Source organism: Canis lupus, chromosome 17 (genome assembly GCF_011100685.1).
Source record: "Canis lupus familiaris isolate Mischka breed German Shepherd chromosome 17, alternate assembly UU_Cfam_GSD_1.0, whole genome shotgun sequence".
NCBI classification, from domain to species: domain Eukaryota; kingdom Metazoa; phylum Chordata; class Mammalia; order Carnivora; family Canidae; genus Canis; species Canis lupus.
Window position 1 is genome coordinate 18165475 of NC_049238.1, and position 18808 is coordinate 18184282.

Genomic DNA, 18808 nt, shown 5'->3' on the forward strand with positions numbered 1-18808 from the left:
GTCTGATTCCTGGAGTGGTCAGAAGAGCTCTGGGCTTGTAGAGCAGACAGGACAGTCCCAGCACTCAGACTCTGGCGCCCAGTGGGATGTGGCTTTACCAAACAGGGCAGGAAGGCCTGGATCCCTTTGCAGAGAGGCTCTGAAATCCAACAATTCAATGACCAGGCTGGGTGGTAGCCAGAGAGGTGCCCGAACACCTGGGGCCTGGTCGGGTTTCAGGATCTGACAGGAGCAGGAGCAGAAGGCGGTCCAGCTCTGTGGGGTTTCCAGAGCCTGAACAGGGCCTTAAACCAGGCACTTACTGGGGCGGAGCCCCCATTTCTTGGCAGGGAAGATGCATAGAGTAGGTTCCGTAGCCCCAGACTATTTCTTACAGGACTCCAAAGTACTGAAGAAAACTATTTTCATTTCACATTACCTCTTCTATCATTCTAGAGGTAATTAAACATGTTTTAGAAAACGTAAGAACAAAAGAAACAACACCTAAAACTTCGGATCAAATTCTTAGTTTCTTCTAAGCAGGGGATGGCTCCTCTTCAGAGGGTGTGCAAAACCGAAGAAAGGGAAGTTGTGGTTCGGAGTAGAGGCCGGGCATGTTTCAGATCTGGGCATCAGGTGCGCAGAAAGGGGAGCGACAGGGAGCTCAGGGATCTAGAGACAGGTGGTGGGATCCCTGGGTGGCGCAGCGGTTTGGCGCCTGCCTTTGGCCCAGGGCGCGATCCTGGAGACCCGGGATCGAATCCCACATCGGGCTCCTGGTGCATGGAGCCTGCTTCTCTCTCTGCCTGTGTCTCTGCCTCTCTCTCTCTCTGTCTGTGACTTAAATAAATAATAAATAAAATATTTAAAAAAAAAATAGAGACAGGTGGTTGACAAAGGTCTGGGACAGGAGCTAGAAGTGCACCCAGCAGTCGGGAATGGCTGCTGCTCAGACTCCCCCCAACCCTCAGTAAAGGGCCCCACGCCAGGCTCGCCAGCTTCCCAGCAGCCTGCCAGGGAAAGGTGCTCACCTTGACAAGGAAGCACATCTGTGTGTTTTGTGTGTAATTGCTTGACTGGGCTTGTCTGAAGTGCCCCGTCCATGTGGGGCCTCCTCCCGCCCCTGACGTGCACTTCCTGCCACCTCCCCCACCTACCACCCCGGGCGCACGTGTGGGCACACAGGACCTTTTTGACACACTGGCTCTGCGCCCAGCAGGAAATCCTAAAGTTGCCACCGCTGGAGCTGGCACTCTGCCGTCTCACCCAGGGTAAACTGTGCAACACATTTCTTTCATTCCATTTGAAAGGGAAAATTAAACTGAGGAATGAAGTCTAACCCGAACCTGGCGTGCAAAGAGTTGACCTTTGTTTTGAATACACTTAATGAGGCTCAAACCAGACTGTGTGGCCTCCAGCTGCCTGAGTCCCCTCCAGCTCCTCTCTAGTGTGATACAGAGCCTTGAAGAGATGAGCAGCGGAGCAGGGTGGCGGGAGGTGCAGGCTGCCGGGACCATGGGTACAATGGAGCCACGGTGCGCCGCAGCAGGTGCTCCCTAAGCAGCGAGCTGACAGGCTCTGTTGCCATCAGAGGTGTCCTTGGGCCTCAGGAGGCCCATTGACCTGCTCCCAAGCATGCTCTGCCCTCCTGGGGGTACATCTCAAGTCTGCCCTCCTCATCTCCATCCTCACTCACCAGCTAGAAGGAGATGATTTCCTTGACAATGTGTGAAGTTGTGTTGTTTTGTGGGAATGTAAGTGCTGACTTAGTGTATCAGGCTAGGCTAGGCTGTACCAACAAATAACCTTGCAATCTCATCTTAACATGATGAAGATTTATGTCCCATTCATGCCAAGTCCAGTGCTGGTGGGGCAACCCTCTTGCACTTCCAAGGTTGCCGTGGCAGGTAAAGGGAGATGAGGTTAATATAAGATGCTCTTAAAGGGTCAGGTCTGGGAATGTTCTCCATCTCCTTCCCACTCACTCTAGCTGTCTGAATTCAGAAGTGTGACTCCCAACCTAACTGCAAGGGAGGCAATGGGGAGGTCTTCCTGGGTGGTTGGAGAGAGGACATGCTGTGGTGAACTTTGTCATCTCATCTCTGCCATACTTAGGATCCAGCCTAGGGAAACTCCCCTGAGACACTGGTAGTTAGGAAGAGCCTTGCAGGTGAATGTTGGGGGAAAGGAGCCTAAGCTGTGGGGTCCAGCTGACCCTGCACATGCAGAGATTCTGTTCTCCTTTGGAGCCATCCTTGGAGTCAGCCAGAGCTGACTTGCCAGGAAGATAGGACATTTCCTTACCTTGGCATCTACACGGAACTTCCAGTTGGAAGACTTGGGTTTTTGTCTCTGAGCTTCTTTCACACAAATGTGTTCATCTTTTCTGGAAACATTCAGCAATTAGGAATAAATTGTTCTCAAGGTAGCAAATGTACCACAGCCATCGACGCTGGGATGATGGTGGGTGCCAAGTGTCCAGGGAGATAGAGGAGGGCCTCTTGCCTGATCTGGAGGAGGTGGGTCCATGCAACCTCCTAGAAGAGTCAGTGCCTGAGCTGAGTTAGAACAGACACACAGGGCTTGGGTGTGGAGTGAGAATCCATTCCTAGCAAAGGAGCAACATGGACTTGAACCCCAAGCTGAGAGAGGGCATGATGCCTTTAGAACCTAGCAAGGTATTTGGAATGGTGGGCATTGCCTCAGGGGCGGAAAGAATGATCAGTGGCCTAGAATCCTCAGATGTCTCTTGGGCCACACTGAGAAGTCTGGACCTTATTCTGAAGGACGGGATTCAAAACAGAAGAGTAAAGTATGGCAATCAGATTTGTGCTTTAAAAACAAAAGTCACAAGGCAGGGTGCCTGAGTGACTCAGTTGGTAGGGCATCCAGCTCTTGGTTTCAGCTCAGGTTATGATCTCAGGATTGTGGGATTGAGCCCCACGTCATGCTCCATGCTCAGCACGGAGTCTACTTAAGATTCTCTCTCCCTCTGCGTCTGCCGCCCAACCACTGGCACTCTCTTGTTCTCTCTCTGTCTGTGTCTCTCTCTGTCTGTCTGTCTCTCTCTCTCTCTCTGTCTCTGTCTCTCTCGTGCTCTCTCTCTCAAATAAATAAATCTTTAAAAAATAAAAAAGTCACAAAAGCAGTTGAGTGGAGAATGGGTAAGAAGGGCAAAGCTGGAGCAAGGAGACTGGGACAAGTAATCTATGCGGGACACAAGGAGTTGGGGTGGTGGATGCGCAGGGGGAGAGGGAACAGATTTGAGAAGCAGCTGGGGTGACAGAATCAAAGACCCCACTGTTGAATATGTGAATAGAGATGGGGAAACGGGCTTGCCGAGCAGACGAGACTTCCTGTCTTCTCAAGGGAATTCCTGAGAATGACTGGACAAAGGAGCACTGAGTTGATTCTGGGACATACCGTATGGAGGTACCTGTAGGGCAGCCAGGTAAGGTGTACTTCAGAGCCTAGGACACAGGGTGTGGGGCTTAGGACAGAGAGGGAGCTAGAGATGTAGCCTTGAGAGCATCAGGGAAAGAGGTGACAGCTCATGAGATTGTCCAAGGAGAGTGTGTAGGGTGAGAAAAGAAGAGGAGGAAATAACAGATCCCCAAGGATGAGCTTGCCAAGGAGACTACAAAGGAATAGCAGAGACGTAGGAGAACAAAACAAGGAGAGAGAGCAATGTCTCAGAAATCACAGAGAAGAGGTTTCTAGAAAGAGAGAGAGAGAGATCAACCATGCCAAATGTGAGGGAAGAAGGTGTGAGTGTCCCGTGGAATTTCACAAGCAGATCATTCATGACTTCGGTGAGACCAGCTCCCAAGGAGTGGCCACAGCAAAAGCCACATCAGGGCAGGTTATGGCGTGGGCAGGAGGCATAAAAGTGACAAGAGCTAAACTAAAGTAGTCTCTCAAGAGAAGTCTGCAAGGAGGTGACCAAAGCGCGATTCATTTTTATTTTTTATTATTGGATAGATGAAAAAATAATATGGCATTGTGAAGGCTGTGAAGCATGATGACAAAGTGAAACAATGAGCCCACCATCCGCCTTAAGAGGTCACGGTCCGCTCCGCTTTCGTGTGCTGCTTGTGCCTGCTGGAGGGGACGGTGCCAAGGAAGGGGTCGGTGGCTGCCAGGGCCCACCAAACACACAAGTGGGCCATAGACAGCAGTCACTAGGAGTAGGCCCAGGCTCTGATTCTGTAGCACTAGAAGTTGGCAACTAGATCTGGTGTGCGAAGATCAGAGTAGGGTCAGGATTGATAGAAATTTTTAAATAGGTGGCCTGTCTACCCACTCAGCTAGTAACTCCAGAGCCCCCCACCATGACTGGATTTGCAGGCTAAGAAAATGAGCCAGGGGCTATCCCCAACGTCCAGAAGCTCACACCCCAGACAGGAAGTGGTTGCAGAGTGGAAGAAAGTTCAAGAAAAGTGCGCCTGCGTGGTGCCTAGAGCTGAGGATGTGATGGGCGGGACAGACCCCACCCCGACCTGCCAACCGTGCCCTGGCTCTACCATTCGCCCTCCCTTCTGCCTCAGGCCTGCTGTGGCCTCTCCAGCCGAGTCAGCCTCTCCTGTATCTTTACATCCTTCATGCCTGAGGGTGACATCACACCCAGGCTGGGCAAGAAGCCAGGCAAGTCACTATAATTCTGAGCAAAGCCCAGTCCTCATGATGGGAGAGGCCCTCAGCGTACCCTGGGGTGTCTAGGTCTCCATGACAACGCTGAGGGCCTTACATTCAGATATTCAGGAAAGTCGCATGGGAGATGTCTGGTTCACAGGGAGCGTGGCGGGGTGGGGGGTGGGGGTCTTGTGCCAGTGACTAAACCATAGGGTTATAAAGAACTTTTAACACCCAGGGGCTAAGCGCCTTTTCAGAAGGAGTTCTACATTGAGCTTCAGTCTGAAGGCCAGAGGTCCTGGCCACCTTCTCCCTTCCTACTCCTCTGACCTCACGGGAGTCACTTATTCTCCACCAGCTCCCTGATCCACAAACAGGGGATGAGCCATCCCTGGTCGGCAATGGGCTCCCAAAAGGATAAAATGTGGTTTGTGTGATGGGCCTTGTCCACCCAGAAGGGGGTCTACAGATGTCGCTGCTCTCACCATCATAGGGCTGAGGGGAGCGTGGCCTGAGGAGTCCCCAGGATCTTTTTTTCACAGTGGAGATGGTGGGATAAAATCCCAACCATCATTAAAATGAGCACAAGCACATCGTTCAGGGCAACATGACACTGCCGAACAAAAAGCATCACTCTTAAACTGAGGCTGGGTTCAAATCTTGTCTCCTCCACTTTTGCCACGTGATCCTGGACAAATCATTCATTCCCCCTCTGTGACGGGGGGCTAATGATCCGTGCATCATGGGCTTGCTGTGAATATGAAATCAGCTGTCGTTTGAAAGCCTTTTTTGCACACAGAGAAGGTGCTTAATAGATGCCGACAGTTGTTGCTGCCTTCCTGGCATCCGAGCGGCGTGGCTGTTTGTCTAAATCACCCTCCTCTCCGCTCTGTGCCAGCAGGTCCGGCCTCTGTTTCCCTGTGAGGAGCAGCCACGGCCCGGCAAGATGTCCCGGCACCACAGCCGCTTCGAAAGAGATTACCGGGTGGGCTGGGACCGGCGCGAGTGGAGTGCCAACGGGACGCATGGGACCACCAGCATCTGCAGTGCCACCGCCGGGGCCGGTGGCGGCACGGCCAGTAACCTCGGTGCCCGGCCCGGCCTCCTGCCGCTGCCCGTGGTGCCCTCCCGGCTGCCCACGCCTGCCACGGCTCCGGCTCCCTGCACTACAGGCAGCGGTGAGGCTATCACCAGCCTCGTGGCCAGCTCTGCCTCCGCCGTCACCACCAAGGTAAGACCGGTGTCCTCTCTGAGCAGGAGCTGGGCACAGGGGCCCTGCTTCCCCTGAAGGCCCGGGGCCACTCCGCAGGCTCCCGGCCTGTGCACCGGCCACCGTGCTCTCCAGACGACTGGCATCTCTGGAGCTGGGCCGGCCAACTGTTGAAGGCTCACATGGTTTTATTTGCCGTAAAGTCTCTCTCTGCGACTCACCTGAAGCTACTCGTCCTATGCCATGTTGAGTAAATGCTATTTCATATGTGTAGGGACAGCCAATGCCAGGTTGGCAAGAAAGATCCCTTACATAGGTGACCTTAGACCACGCGAGTCTTCCTGGGGTACCAGTGACTCGGGTTTGCAAGAAGACAGTGACCAGCAGTCAGGCAGAAACGGTCATAAATCTAATACTTATGAATAACTCAATCGAGAATTCTCGTGCCCGTGAGGTCTTCCAAGCCTCAGACAACCACGAGAATCAGTACTTTTGTCCCCGACCTGATGGTTGGGGATACTGAGTCACACCAAGTCTGTGAGAGCTGGTCCGAGGCTGGACCTTCCTTGGGGACCCAGGCCTTGGGCCCCAGCTGTCAGCTTCAGGGGCCTTCGCTCCAGGTCACTCCCTCTCTTCTGGAGGCGGCTCCAGCCTTGGAAATGACAGCATGAACCAGGCCGTGATACTAACAGAGATGCTGAAATGAAAATGTCACCGAGGCTCTTGTCCAGCTCAGGCCTGGCTGGTCCCCGTCACGCTGCTCCGAGCCCCTGGGGCAGCCGGAGCCCTCCAGGGACGGACCCACGCAGGCGGCAGGAAGCCCGCTTACAGCTGTCCTGTTTCCTTGGCCGAGCAGGGGCTCTGCAGGCCGCATTCGGCTCTGCCAGCCATTCAGAGCGGCCTCCAGGAGCCCTCTCAGAGGCAGCATGTACGTGTGCATGCGTGCGTGCACCTGTGTGTGTGTGTAGCTAGTGTTTTCTTCCCTGCTTTCATAAAAGTTGCGGGAGAAGTGAAAGGCGGGGGCGGCCCGGCGTAGCCATTGTGAGGTGGCCGTGGTGTGGGAAAGCCGAGCTCCAGGTGTGCTGCGCCTTTGTCTCCGTGATTTTCAAAACTCCCTTTCAGCCCTGCTTCCCATTAATAACGGAGCGCGGCCGGCCCGGAGCCCAGCGGAGGCCCGAGACAATGGAGCTATTGGAGGCCAGCTCGGAGCACGCTGACATCTTGCTGCAGAGCCTTATTGATTTTATTTTCCTGTTATGAAAATACCTCCCCACTGAGGTGTGGAGGGAAGGAATGTTGGACGGGGGAGAGGAGTTGGAGGGTTATGTGGGTGCGACGCCCCCCCAGACCGGCCAAACGCAGCCCTCCCCTGGGCACCAGCCCCCAGGACTGGCCCGCTGCAGTGACCTCTGCCTGGTGGAGCCAGCCGGCCGCCCCGCCAGCCACATCTGGCAGCCACTCAGGAAGGCCAGCTGTTGGCCATCTGGTCAATAGCAGCTTCTGGAACTGACCGCCGAGTGGGGGCAGAGGGGCTAGCTCCACCAGGTCGGGAGAGGGAAGCTGGACCTGGGAGCCCACTTGATGATTTCGGCCCTCTCTGGATGGAGGCCCTTTTAGGGATGCTGTCGGGCTGTACCTGGGGCAGGGGTTTGGCCCTCCAGGCAAGGGTGCTGGACGGGAACTTGGCAGTGAGGGCCCGTCACACAGGGCTGCCCTGCCCACACGGCTCCTGCTTTGCTCCCAAACCGCTTGATATTCAGCATCCCTCACTGGCGGGGCCCCAAACCACAGCACATGGGAGGAAAGGAACCCGCCTCTGACAGAAAACAGCATCTGGGGAGGATTGTGCTGGGTGCTGGGAGGGGAGCGGGGGCAAAAGTTCATGCCGGTGGGACAGCCAGCTCCTCGGCACACGTAACCAGCTCCAGCCCAGCTTCAGACCTGCAGGAGCTTGTCCAGTCAGACAAAGGTGCCTGGGTTTGTCGAGGTGCTCAGGAGATGGGGTGTACAGGGCAGACGGAAGTCAGCAGCCAGTAGCAGCTTCTGTCCAGGACACTGTCACTGAATTTGGGCTGTGGTGCCTCTCTGCCATCTGGCCAAGCTGCTGCTCACCACCCCAGATGCCTGTCCCCCAGCCTGTTTGTCCGACCCCATGCCACCACCACATCAGTGGACATGCAGGCCCAAACCGAGGAAGCTATGGTTTCCCTGGTCAGCAAGCTGCATCTTTACTGAGTAGCCAAAGGCTAGCTCTGGCCCTCAAGGAACACACAGGTCAGGACGTGACAGGCCTGTGGCCTGGACAGTGTGACCATATCACCCGAGATTTTCACTCCCGTTGAGGTTATTGGCAGAGGCAGCTTAGTGTTGTGGACAAAGACAGACTATGGAGCCAGAATGGATTTGAATTCTGCCCTATCCCTTACCAGCTGAGCAACCCTGGGCAAGTTACCTAACCTCTCTGGGCCTCGCTTCTGTAAAATGGGAATAGGTAGTGGCACCTGGCTACCAGAGTTGTTGTGAGGATCGCGTGAGTTCAAACATATATAAAGTGCTCAGGACAGAGCCGGGCCTGGCACGTGGTGAGAGAGGAAAGCCCGGTGTGTATACAGAGCCAAGACCTTGCTCTGGTGGGAAAGGGCTACATAGAAGCCAGGAGCAGAGCCGTGTGTTCCTGCCACCCTGCAGTGTGGCGATGGCTGCTTGAACGTACTGCTGGCCTTCTTCAGTGAATTGTCTGGTGCCACATATGGGCCAGTCACACTGGAGGACTCAGTGTTAGCACTGTCAGGCCTCAGCATCCCCCCTGGGCTGGGCATGCAGCAGGGTATCACATCTCTCTGGGGGCTGGGGGTGACCCCCAACACCCTATGCCATCACCAGCAACGCAGAAACAGTCTGCCCCTCTCCTGCCCTTAGTCCCACAGGCATGGTCACCTGCTTACTCGGTGCTGGGGCTGCTTCTGCCGAGCCGTCGGGGACAGTCCCAGCTCCCGGGGGTAGGGAAGGCTGGCTGTGTTCCCTGCGGCTGCTTAGTGAGCTGGTGACAGTTCTTTCTGTCACTGCTGCCTTAGGCCTAAGTGGATTTTTATGTTTCTTCATTTTTCTGTGGCCTGAGGATTTCTTGCTGGTCTTTGATGAAAGGCCAGTTGGACAAGCACAGATTCTTGAGCCACTGAGGCAGGAGGAGGGCGTGATTAGATGCATCAGACACTCACACACACACAGTCCCCAGAGCCTGAGAGGAGCAGAGTGACCGTGGCCTCCGGCCCCTCTGTTTTGCTAGTCAGAAGAGTGAGACCCACAGGAAACCAGACTTGCCGAGGGCCCCTGGTGAGTGAGAAACGGACCGCCCGGGCTGGCTCCTTGCCTCTCCCCGGGCCGCCTGGCACAGTGAGTTCTCCATGGTAACCGTTAGTGCAGCGCTGTGACGATAACTTTTCCCATCCCTTCATCCACCTACCTGACAGCAAATGCCAGTCTGCAACAATATGGGCATATTTACCTCTTGGCTGAGGTGGGGAAGTGTAGCCCAAAGGTTCTGTCAACTTTATGTAGTACAGCTAGGGAGAGCTTCAGGCTGTCCAGTCAGACAGAGCTGGGTTTGAATCTGACCTCTGCCTCTTAGCAGCTGAGTACACCTCTGAGCCTCATTGTCTATAAAATGGGAATAATAATAGTATCTTCCTCGTGGAGATGTTGTGGGATTGGTCAAATTAGGTTCTATGGGAAAGCTTAGAACAGTACCTGCTACCCATTAAGCCCTCCATACAAGTTCGTTTTACTTATTCTTATTTTTTTAAGATTTTTATTTTTTCGTTTACATTTGATTACTTATTTATTTTTATCTATCTATTTATTTATGTGAGAGAAAGAGAGTGAGCAATGAGAGCAAGGGAGCACAAGTGGGGAGCAGGGGCAGAGGGAGAAGCAGACTCCCCACTGAGCAAGGAACCCAGTGGGGCTCAATCCCAAGACCCCACTGGGATCATGACCTGAGCTAAAGGCAGATGCTTAATTGACTGAGCCACTCAGGCGACCCTAAAAGTTAATTTTATGGCCTATGGATTTTTTATTTATTTATTCATGAAAGACACAGAGAGAAAGAGGCAGAGACACAAGCAGAGGGCTATGCAGGGAGCCTGATGTGGGACTCGATCCGGGGACTCCAGGATCATGCCCTGGGCCAAAGGCAGGCACTAAACTGCTGAGCCACCCAGGGATCCCTCTAAAAGTTAATTTTAAAAGCTAAATCAGAGATTGGATCAGACCAGGTGTCCATACCACTTGGTCCAACCTCTGACGGTTGGTGCTGGTGGGGCGCCCTCCTTGGACGGTCCCCTCCCCTGACTCATGTGGCCTGAGGATACTGAGAGCTGGGACAGCCCTGTGCCTGGCCCACGCTGCCACTCTGGGCTGCTGGCTGTCAAACGCCGGGGAGGAGGGTAGCCCTGAGAAGCAGAAACGTGACCCTGCGGCCAGGCCCGTTTGCGGGACCGGAGGGGAAGCACTGCTGCCCTACAGTTGCTGCTGCATGAAATTTAAATTATTCTCAGCAAACCTGCCTGACAGATGAAACAGAAAAGGGACGGCTTCATAAAATGCAATTTTGTTCTTGAAAGAATGGACTTTGCAGAATCCTGGCTGATGTCTGTGAAATGTGTTCAGGGCTTTTTTCCTTGTGGTCAGGAGCACTCATGCTGAAACATTCCCATCGTTCCTCAGAGCTAAGCCCTTGAAAATAAATCTGGGCTGGGAAGAGAGAGACTTAGCCTGTGTCGGAAGCCAAGGAAAACCAAAAGGGGCCATGAAACCTGTAGGCTCCATCCTCAGAGCACCAAGCACCCAGGTTTTTTACGTTTATGAGCATGTGGGGTTTTCAAGGTGGGTGTCAGAGAGATGGCATGGGCCACCGTGGCTTCCGCATACACTCGAAATTCTCTGCAGAGCCGCCCCTCCCGAGGGAGATGATCCGGGCTGTCCACGGGGAATCGTGTGAATGACCGTGAGGCCCCGCCGCGGGTGGTTCCGAGGCCCGTGAACGGATGAGGAATGCTTCGGGCACAGTCACAGAATACGAAGCAGACCTCCCTTCCCTCTTGTGTTCACAGGGAAAATGAAAGGCTACTGAGTGGGCTCGGGGGGGAGAATCGCTCAAGTCCCTTTTGTGGTGAATTTCCAGACTGTGCGTGATTTTATCCAGAAGACTGTTCTTGCTCCGTGAATGAGAATTTGTGATTTCCCTTGTGATAAATTATCAGGCACTGATCATGCGCCGTGAGACAGCTTGTGCATGTTCGTGCCGAGCTAATGGGTTTTGCCTGCACTTCGAGTCGCAGCCACGGTTTGGATTCTATCTTCATTGACTTAAAACCCATCTGTCAGTCACGAAATGCGTACAATTGAAAAATGTCACGATTACCAAAGCACCCATTTCAAAACCTACGGCTTAAGGGGGGCAGACCTGAGTGGCTTGACCTTAAATTTGTGGCGGGGGCCAGGGGGGCGGGGTGGGAGACGGGAGAGGACTATGTATCCTTCCACATTTGTCAGGGGTGAGCCACAGGCTAGCTTCCAGAAGAAAGCTGCCAGGAGATCTCGTGGACTAGAGCCAGGTGTGTAGATAAGTTAGCTTTTGCTATGGAGAAATCATCTCAAAACTTAGTGGCTCGCACCTTCACAGTTCTGTGGGTTGGCTGACAGTTCTGGTCTGGGCCGGCTTCCTCATTTGTCTGTGGCCAGCGGCAGGTTGGCTGAGGGCAGCTGATCTAGGTGGCCTCCCTCTCACACCTGTGCTTAGCGGACCGGCCAGCCAGCGTGCATCCGTGCCACCCTCCATCCGGCGGGCTCGGGCTTGTGTACACGGCCGTCTCAGGCTTCCAAGAGGAGCAAGAGGGCAAGGCTCAGCACACGAGGGCTTTCGTAATCTCTGCTTGAGACATATTTGCTAAAATCCCACTGGTGAAGAAGTCCCCTGGCCAAGCCAGATTGAAGGAGTGGGAAGAGAGACCCTGCTTCTTGATAGGAGCCACCCAGGCTCCCTAAAAGTTAATTTTAAAGGCTAAATCAGAGATTTGGGTCTGCCCAATCTATTGAGTCTGCCCAATCTATTGCTGAGGGGTGGGCATATAAGAAGGGGAAGATTTGTGGTCATTTTTGCAACATACCCCCAGGCTGTCCAGCGCGCTGGCTTAAAACCAAGGCTCGCATGCCTCTAACAGAAAGGAGGGGGTCAATCTGCTACTGTCCTCTATGTGGCCTGGTGTAGGAAATTAATATGGGACCCATATGACACATACACAGCAGGGTTACACACCTCCCATCTGCACCAAGTGCTGCCTCTTGAGATCAGAAAGAAGGTGCCCAGCAAGGATTCTGTTGCCAGAGAGAAGGAGGGACAGCTGGTCCCCAGGGAACCCTGCTTGGTACCTTTACCTTGAGAATCCACTGCTGGCCAGGACTTGGCCCCCACGTGATCCTGTCCAGAGTTGGTGGGACTGGGACACTGCTGTTCTCAGGACATTCTCATGTACAGATGCTAACTATGGTTCAGATTTTTTAAAATCCACCCCTATGGATTTTGGCCAGTGGATTTCTCCCTGTGAGAATCCGCGCGGGAAGACTTTCTGACAAGCCTGAAATCAGGAAAGGGAGCCAGTTATGTGGTGCAAATGTTCAGTAGCCGAAAATTGGACAGCCCAACGGCTCTTTCTCCCTAATAGGCTAAATCCCATGCAATTTCCCAAAAAGCCCTTGGAAAGGCCTCTTCTTAAATTAAATTAGGTTTTCTGCAAACAGCATCATTCAAGATGAACATAAATCTACTTCTTATTCACTTTTAATGGTTTTCCCTGTTTTACTTAATTACTCATGTTGCAATTAAACAATTTTTTTCATCGCAAAAGGACAGTATTTTAGCTACATTATGGGTTAAATAGGCTTTGGAGAACTAGCCTGGGAGTCTCATCACCATTTATAACATAGTTTTTTATAGGGAAAGTATGTTCCAAAATCTAAACAGCCAAATTACAAATGAACTTTCAGAACCCAACCCGTTTGCTAACTGGGAACTGTCTGTAATGCTAAAAATAACTCGAGGGAAATAAACATAAAAAGGAGAGCTGAATACCCCTGTATAATGTGTTCACCATCAGCATCTACAGATTTCCTCTAATTTCAGGGAAGAGAATTCTCTCCGAACCCAGGCTGACCCTGTCCCTGTTTTACTCACTTTCATGACACAGGCCGCCAAATTGGCCTGAGCCCTCCCAAAGCATAATGCCACCAAGAAGAGTCACTGTGAAGTCCCCGCAGAGCTGAACTGATGTAATGCAGCCGATTATCAATCAGTTTCAGCGTCCTGGTCGCTGCCCTGAAATGAAGGCTCTGGAGGACTCTGTGCTGCTCCAGCTACCAGCTCCACCAGTCGTGTTCATTTGCATCGTGCATTTGCCTCTGCAGAAACTGTAGGCAAGAAACCTCATTTTACCCTGGAAAATAAGGGCCTTACCCACTCAACAGAGCATCAGCGTGCACACGCCTTTCCTTTTGACAGGGTGGGACCCTTACTGTTCCAGCCTCCTCTCTCGGGCCTTTTATTGGTCCAACATGTTGGACCCTCTGGCACAGTGAGGGGAGTCCTTGGGGCTGGGGATGGAGCAAAGTGCACACCGAGAGCAGAAGGCCAGTGGTCAGCACCTCCCTCCCTAGACTCACACTCTTGGCTGCTGGCTATCACGGTCCCCTAAGGAACACACTCCTCCATCCCCACACACTGTCCTCGTTACACCTGCTTCAGAGGCCAAGGCATTTTGGTTAAGCTTGCTAACCCCCACCCCAGACCCCCACCCAGTGGCCTGGCTTCCCCACAGGCCACTCCTTGGATTGTCAGCGAGCAAGGCTCCTTGTCCTATCCAGACAGAGCTGGGGTGCTAGAGGGAGTCCCTCACACCTGGAGGGGAAAGCAATCAAAGCCCACAGGACTCCCCTGGGCTGAGAGGCTGGTCTCGAGATGCTGGGGAAAGTTGGCATCACTCATTCTTTCACAGTTGGCTTCTTTATTTTAAAAACATGGATTTAAGTGATTGAGAGTGGCTGGGGCAAAAGGACAAACTCGTGAGCCCAGCTTCGTCAATGGCTGTCCCGGGTTGGTCTGCTTCCTGTTGGCTGTCAGATGCAGGCCTGGGACTCCCACCCTAAAGATTTCTTCTCTCCCTAGACAAGAGCAGATTTTCCCAACTCTCCCGGCACACTGGCTAGCCCTGGGCCCCAGCTTTGACTCGTCTGTGATCCTCTTTGTGATCCTAGGACAGTATCTGCCTTAAGGTTACCCTGGGGAAGCTCCTCTGGCAGCAGAGAAACCTTCTGAGCACAGGGTAGCCTTTTTCTAGGTTAAAGGATACCCAGCCCAGCACTAGACTGGCCCCTGAACATCATTTCACATTCCTGACATACTACTTGAAGAATTCCTTCATCAGGTTAGAAGTGGCCCTGAAGCTGGCAGGTTGGGTGTAGGGGCAAGAATAGGAAGTTGGAATGACCAAGCCTGCAGATGAGTCAGGGCGCTCTCACTGTGGGAGCAGAGAAGCTGGGGAACTCCAGGCCTGACGAAACAACCTTCGAGGTCTGTAGGGGTGTTGCTGGCTGTCTACCAGATGTGCATTTTCTCTCCCTCTTCCTAACAGGATCTCCGTTCTGGCCAGGTACCCACCACCCTTTCTCGTGCTTTGGGGAAATTAAACCCCCAGCTCCTACTGGGATTATGGTGGTTCTAAGCCAGGTGTTGGTGATCCCCATCCCCTTAGCCGTTGTTGGTTTAGGAAGGGTCCTGTGACCCAAGTCCAGCCGTGGAACACGAGGGTAATACTGTCTGGGGACTTTGGGGAAAGGTTTTCTTCCCTGTAAGGAAGAATCACAAGAAAAAGATGGTCTTTCTTCTGTACTGTCCTATATGGACATGATGTCTTGGACCATCATGCTACAAACCTGAGGATGAACCCAACACGTGAGGAATAGGAAAAACACAACAGAGTTCCAGAAATATGGAACCAGAGCCCTCATGTGCATTCCTTCCTGCCTCTGGGCTTCTTGATACATGAGCTAATATATTTCCTCCATTTTGTATGTTGTATAAAAAATAAACAAAACACAACTGCTTTCATTTTGTGGATGGCTCCCTAATGACAACATGGGTGCCTTCATGCATTTTCCAGACCTTGCCTGGCACATTGGTTTGCCGAAAACAGCTACAGTGACCTTTGTGAGTATAGTCTACCTGTTATTTATTCATTTCAGCACTCACTGCTATATACAGGGATTCTGCTATCAGTGGCTTTGCTAAATGCCAACAGCAGAACATAGATTACTACTTCCACACTCCTGTGTTTTCATGGGACTGTGTTTCTGGCCGAGGGAAATCCACCAAAACACTGGGTGCCTGAACCGTGGGGTCACTTGAGAGTTCACCCTTACCAGCCATTTCAGCCACAGTTCCCCAGACATAAGAATTCTCATGCCCCAGGACCTTTGCACTTGCCACTCACTCTTGCCCACCCAAAGCCGCTGTTCATCCAACAATTGGCAGCCTACATGTTACTACATCTGTGGTGGAAAAAAAAAATTGCTATTATTTCTCTTGTCCCCATAACATTTTGCTTATGTTCCTGTGTAATGCCTATACTATAGGGTACTTATCCATCTATTCATTTGTATCCTTATTAGGCAGTGAACTCTGTAGGAATAGGCTCCATGTGATGCCCAGCAGATAGAGGTTCTCAGCAAGTGTGTATGGACCAGAATAAATGGATTTATGCATATAAATATTTATTGAGCTTCTATTGCTGGGGTGGAGAGGGTGAATGCCTTTGACATCACCTCTCCTTACATGATGGATCAACCTTCAAAGAATGAGTAATTTCTGTGGATGCCCATGAGGAGGAGGATGAAGACGGGACCCATGTGAGGAGCCAGAAAGGAGCCTTCACAGGCTTGCAGATGGGACCCGTGTCCAGACAATGAAGCCTGGATGGCAGTATGGACTTTACACATCAAGGCCTTTGCTCTAGGTCCTGCATCCCTTCCCATCTCTCCCAAAGTATTTGGATTCACGGGATCACAAATATTACTATTTATCCAGCATTAGGACTTTCCTCTCCAGTATTAGTACTTTCTTGGGACTTTTTCCCTTTCGCCTGCAATTCTTGGCAGCCGTTTGCATTTGGTTATTTTATTTAAGGCACTTGTATGGTAATTCTTTTGTGCCATGCACTGTTCTAACCACTTCCCCAACATTAAGCTTTAAAATCCTCATCATAGGGGCACCTGTTTGAGCATCTGCCTTTGGCTCAGGTCGTGATCCCAGGGCCCTGGGATCGAGTCCCACATCAGGATCCCCACAGGGGGCCTGCTTCTTCCTCTGCCTATGTTTCTGCCTCTCTGTCTGTGTCTCTTATGAATAAATAAATAAAATCTTTTAAAAAACAAAAAAAATAAAATCCCCATCAGGCCCTCTGAGGTACCTGCTATTAGCAGAGATGAGAAAGACTAGTGGACTCGGCCAAGATCACTCAGCAGCCGGAGACTCGGCCTGGGCAGTCTAGCTCCAGAGCTGGTCATTGGGATCTCTATGGGCCCTGCCCAGAATCATCCTCAGTAAAATCTGTTGAATGAGCAACTGGCAGAACATCTTGACATTAACATCTTTCCCAGGCGCTCACGGTACCTCCTAAAGAGAGAGCTGCAGGCTTCCCACTGGAGCAGTTTTGTTCATCAGCAATTTGAAACAACCACGAAGGCTAGCACCAAAGCACGTGTAGGTTTTTGTGGTCTGGCCCCATCCCTCCTAGAGGGCCAACTGCAGTTCTGCTCATTTTTTCTCTGATCACCTGACTCTCTTTCCTTAACATCCAAACCTTGTGTGCAGTACAGACTCTGCTCAGATGCAGGACACTGGGGACTGGTGAGCCTTGAGGCCACAACCTCTTTCTCAGGATTTCTTGTTTTGGTCCACGGCAGAGTACAAGGCTGGCGTCCATGTCAGTGACTGCTTTCAGACTGCTTTGGCCTGTTTCATTCCAGAAGCTCATTCTGGGTCATCACAGCTGCCCACAGGTATGGCTCAGGTGGGCTTGGGGCAGGACCCAAGCTCAAGGGGGTAGCTCCATCATCTTGGTGGATTTACACCTGGGCTGTGGACTGGAGATGCCATGGAATCATGGGCTGGCCGCTAACAGTGGACAGGGTTGGAGCAGCCACGACTGGCCGCTATCTTCTCTGTGAGCCTAGCACTGCCCTGGGGGAACAGAGAGAAGATAGGCTACTATTTGCTCTGGGTTTCATGATGGTGAAAAATGGCAAATGGTATATCCTATATATTTTACAATGAAAAAATATGAAAAATGAAGAAATACCCTGCCATCAAAAGATAGAGGCAATGTCTGTTTAAATTCGGGAAAAGCTGGGGCATCGAGTGATTGCCCGTGTTGAGAGAAATGGGAGTGCCGACCCCAGTGGCCAGAATGGAGGTCAAATGCCTCCAGGCAGGGGCTTGACTGGAATGTGAGGAGGAGCCCCTGGGAATAGGTAGGGGCTACGTGGGGGGCTGAGGGATTGGCCTCACTGGGGGATCCCCACCGTAGACGCACGCCGCAGCCTGACCTCCTTGGGAAGATATGTTGGGGCTGCTGGAGCCGTTGGTGGTCCTGTGTGCTCCCTTTCTCTGCCATCCCCATGAGCTGGGGCTTCAGGTAGAACCTCAACTGCGCAGTTCAGTCTCATCAGCAGTGAGGGTACTCTAAGGTAGAGACCTGGCCTGCCGGCCAGCTGAGACCCTAGATAAGTCCTTGGACTTGCCACCACCACCACCACCGCCACCATCAGCACCACTGACGCTAATGTTCACTGAGTCCTCGCTATGAGCCAGCCAGGGCTCTACATGTCTTTGCCGTGTTAACCCACTGCATCTCACGAGTGTACAAGGCAGGTGCTGTACGTGTCCTCCTCATATGGCTCAGCGAGGTGATGTAGGCTCTAGGCTTACACTGTCCAGCCCCATGCAGGAAGAAGAAGGCAGGGAGGAGGAAGGATTCAAGCCACCACAGCTCCCCCCACCGACTGAGCTCCAGGGCTTTGCCACCCGTCTGCCCAGCACGGGAGCCTCACCCCAGGCAGGAGCAGAGCCAATGGACTCGCACTGCTGTCCCCTCCCACGTCAAGAATATGCTGAGGGTATGATTTTATTCCCCCACAATATTAGGCAGAGGAGAGGATATTGGGCAAAATATATTGCACCCATAATTCATATTAATGGGAATTCAATGGTGGCAACTTGTCATCTGCTAGATTAGAAGGGAATATTGTGAATATTGTGTTATAAAGGCATTAAAAAGGCGTTATGAATCGGGTTCCATTGCACCACATCGTGTTCCTTGTAAATAATTGAGGAAGAAGCCGGTGCTCAGCATTTGGGATTATCCTTTTCTGAGATCCCAGCAGTTCCCCTCACCAGGCTGATGGGGCCCCATTGATCCAACAGCTCATACAGCTACGGGGAAAGTTTGCACCTGGCAGGTCCAAACGTTCCGTAAAAGGAGCTTTATGCTTCCAAACAGACTCTTCCTCCCCGAAGAAATTAGTAACTGCCACATCCAACACTAGGCTCTAGGTGTTTCTTGGAAAACCTTCCCAAGTCCAGATATCCTGTGTCCCTTGCCCCAGGTGGGCCGTGGTGACATGACTGAGTCGGCATCGGCCTTCCCACCACCAGTGAAGCCCATCTCTGCTTCCCGCGGTGGCAAAGACTGGAGCGCCAGTAACACCTGCACGCAGGCAGCTGGCCAAGCATCAGCAGCTTCGATCCTGGTGGAATGAGCCCTGCTTGGCCATCACCCACCTCCAGTGGGCTTCTCGGTCCTGCTGTGCCACCTGAAGGATCCTTCGTCACCTGCTGCGATGCCGTGCCTTCCCCCTTAGCTCAGACCCCCGGTGTCT

The 18808-nt window shown here is 52.4% G+C and overlaps 1 protein-coding gene across 2 annotated transcripts in view; it reads left to right on the plus strand.

The window, feature by feature from the left end:
* Positions 1 to 18808, plus strand: part of KLHL29 (kelch like family member 29) — a 306165-nt gene that overhangs the window by 159342 nt on the left and 128015 nt on the right. For both annotated transcript variants that reach the window (XM_038560887.1, XM_038560886.1), the window contains one exon: positions 5513 to 5842. In XM_038560887.1, the coding sequence (XP_038416815.1) occupies positions 5558 to 5842 (285 nt within the window). In that variant the 5' untranslated portion in view covers positions 5513 to 5557. The remainder of the gene's footprint in view (positions 1 to 5512; positions 5843 to 18808) is intronic.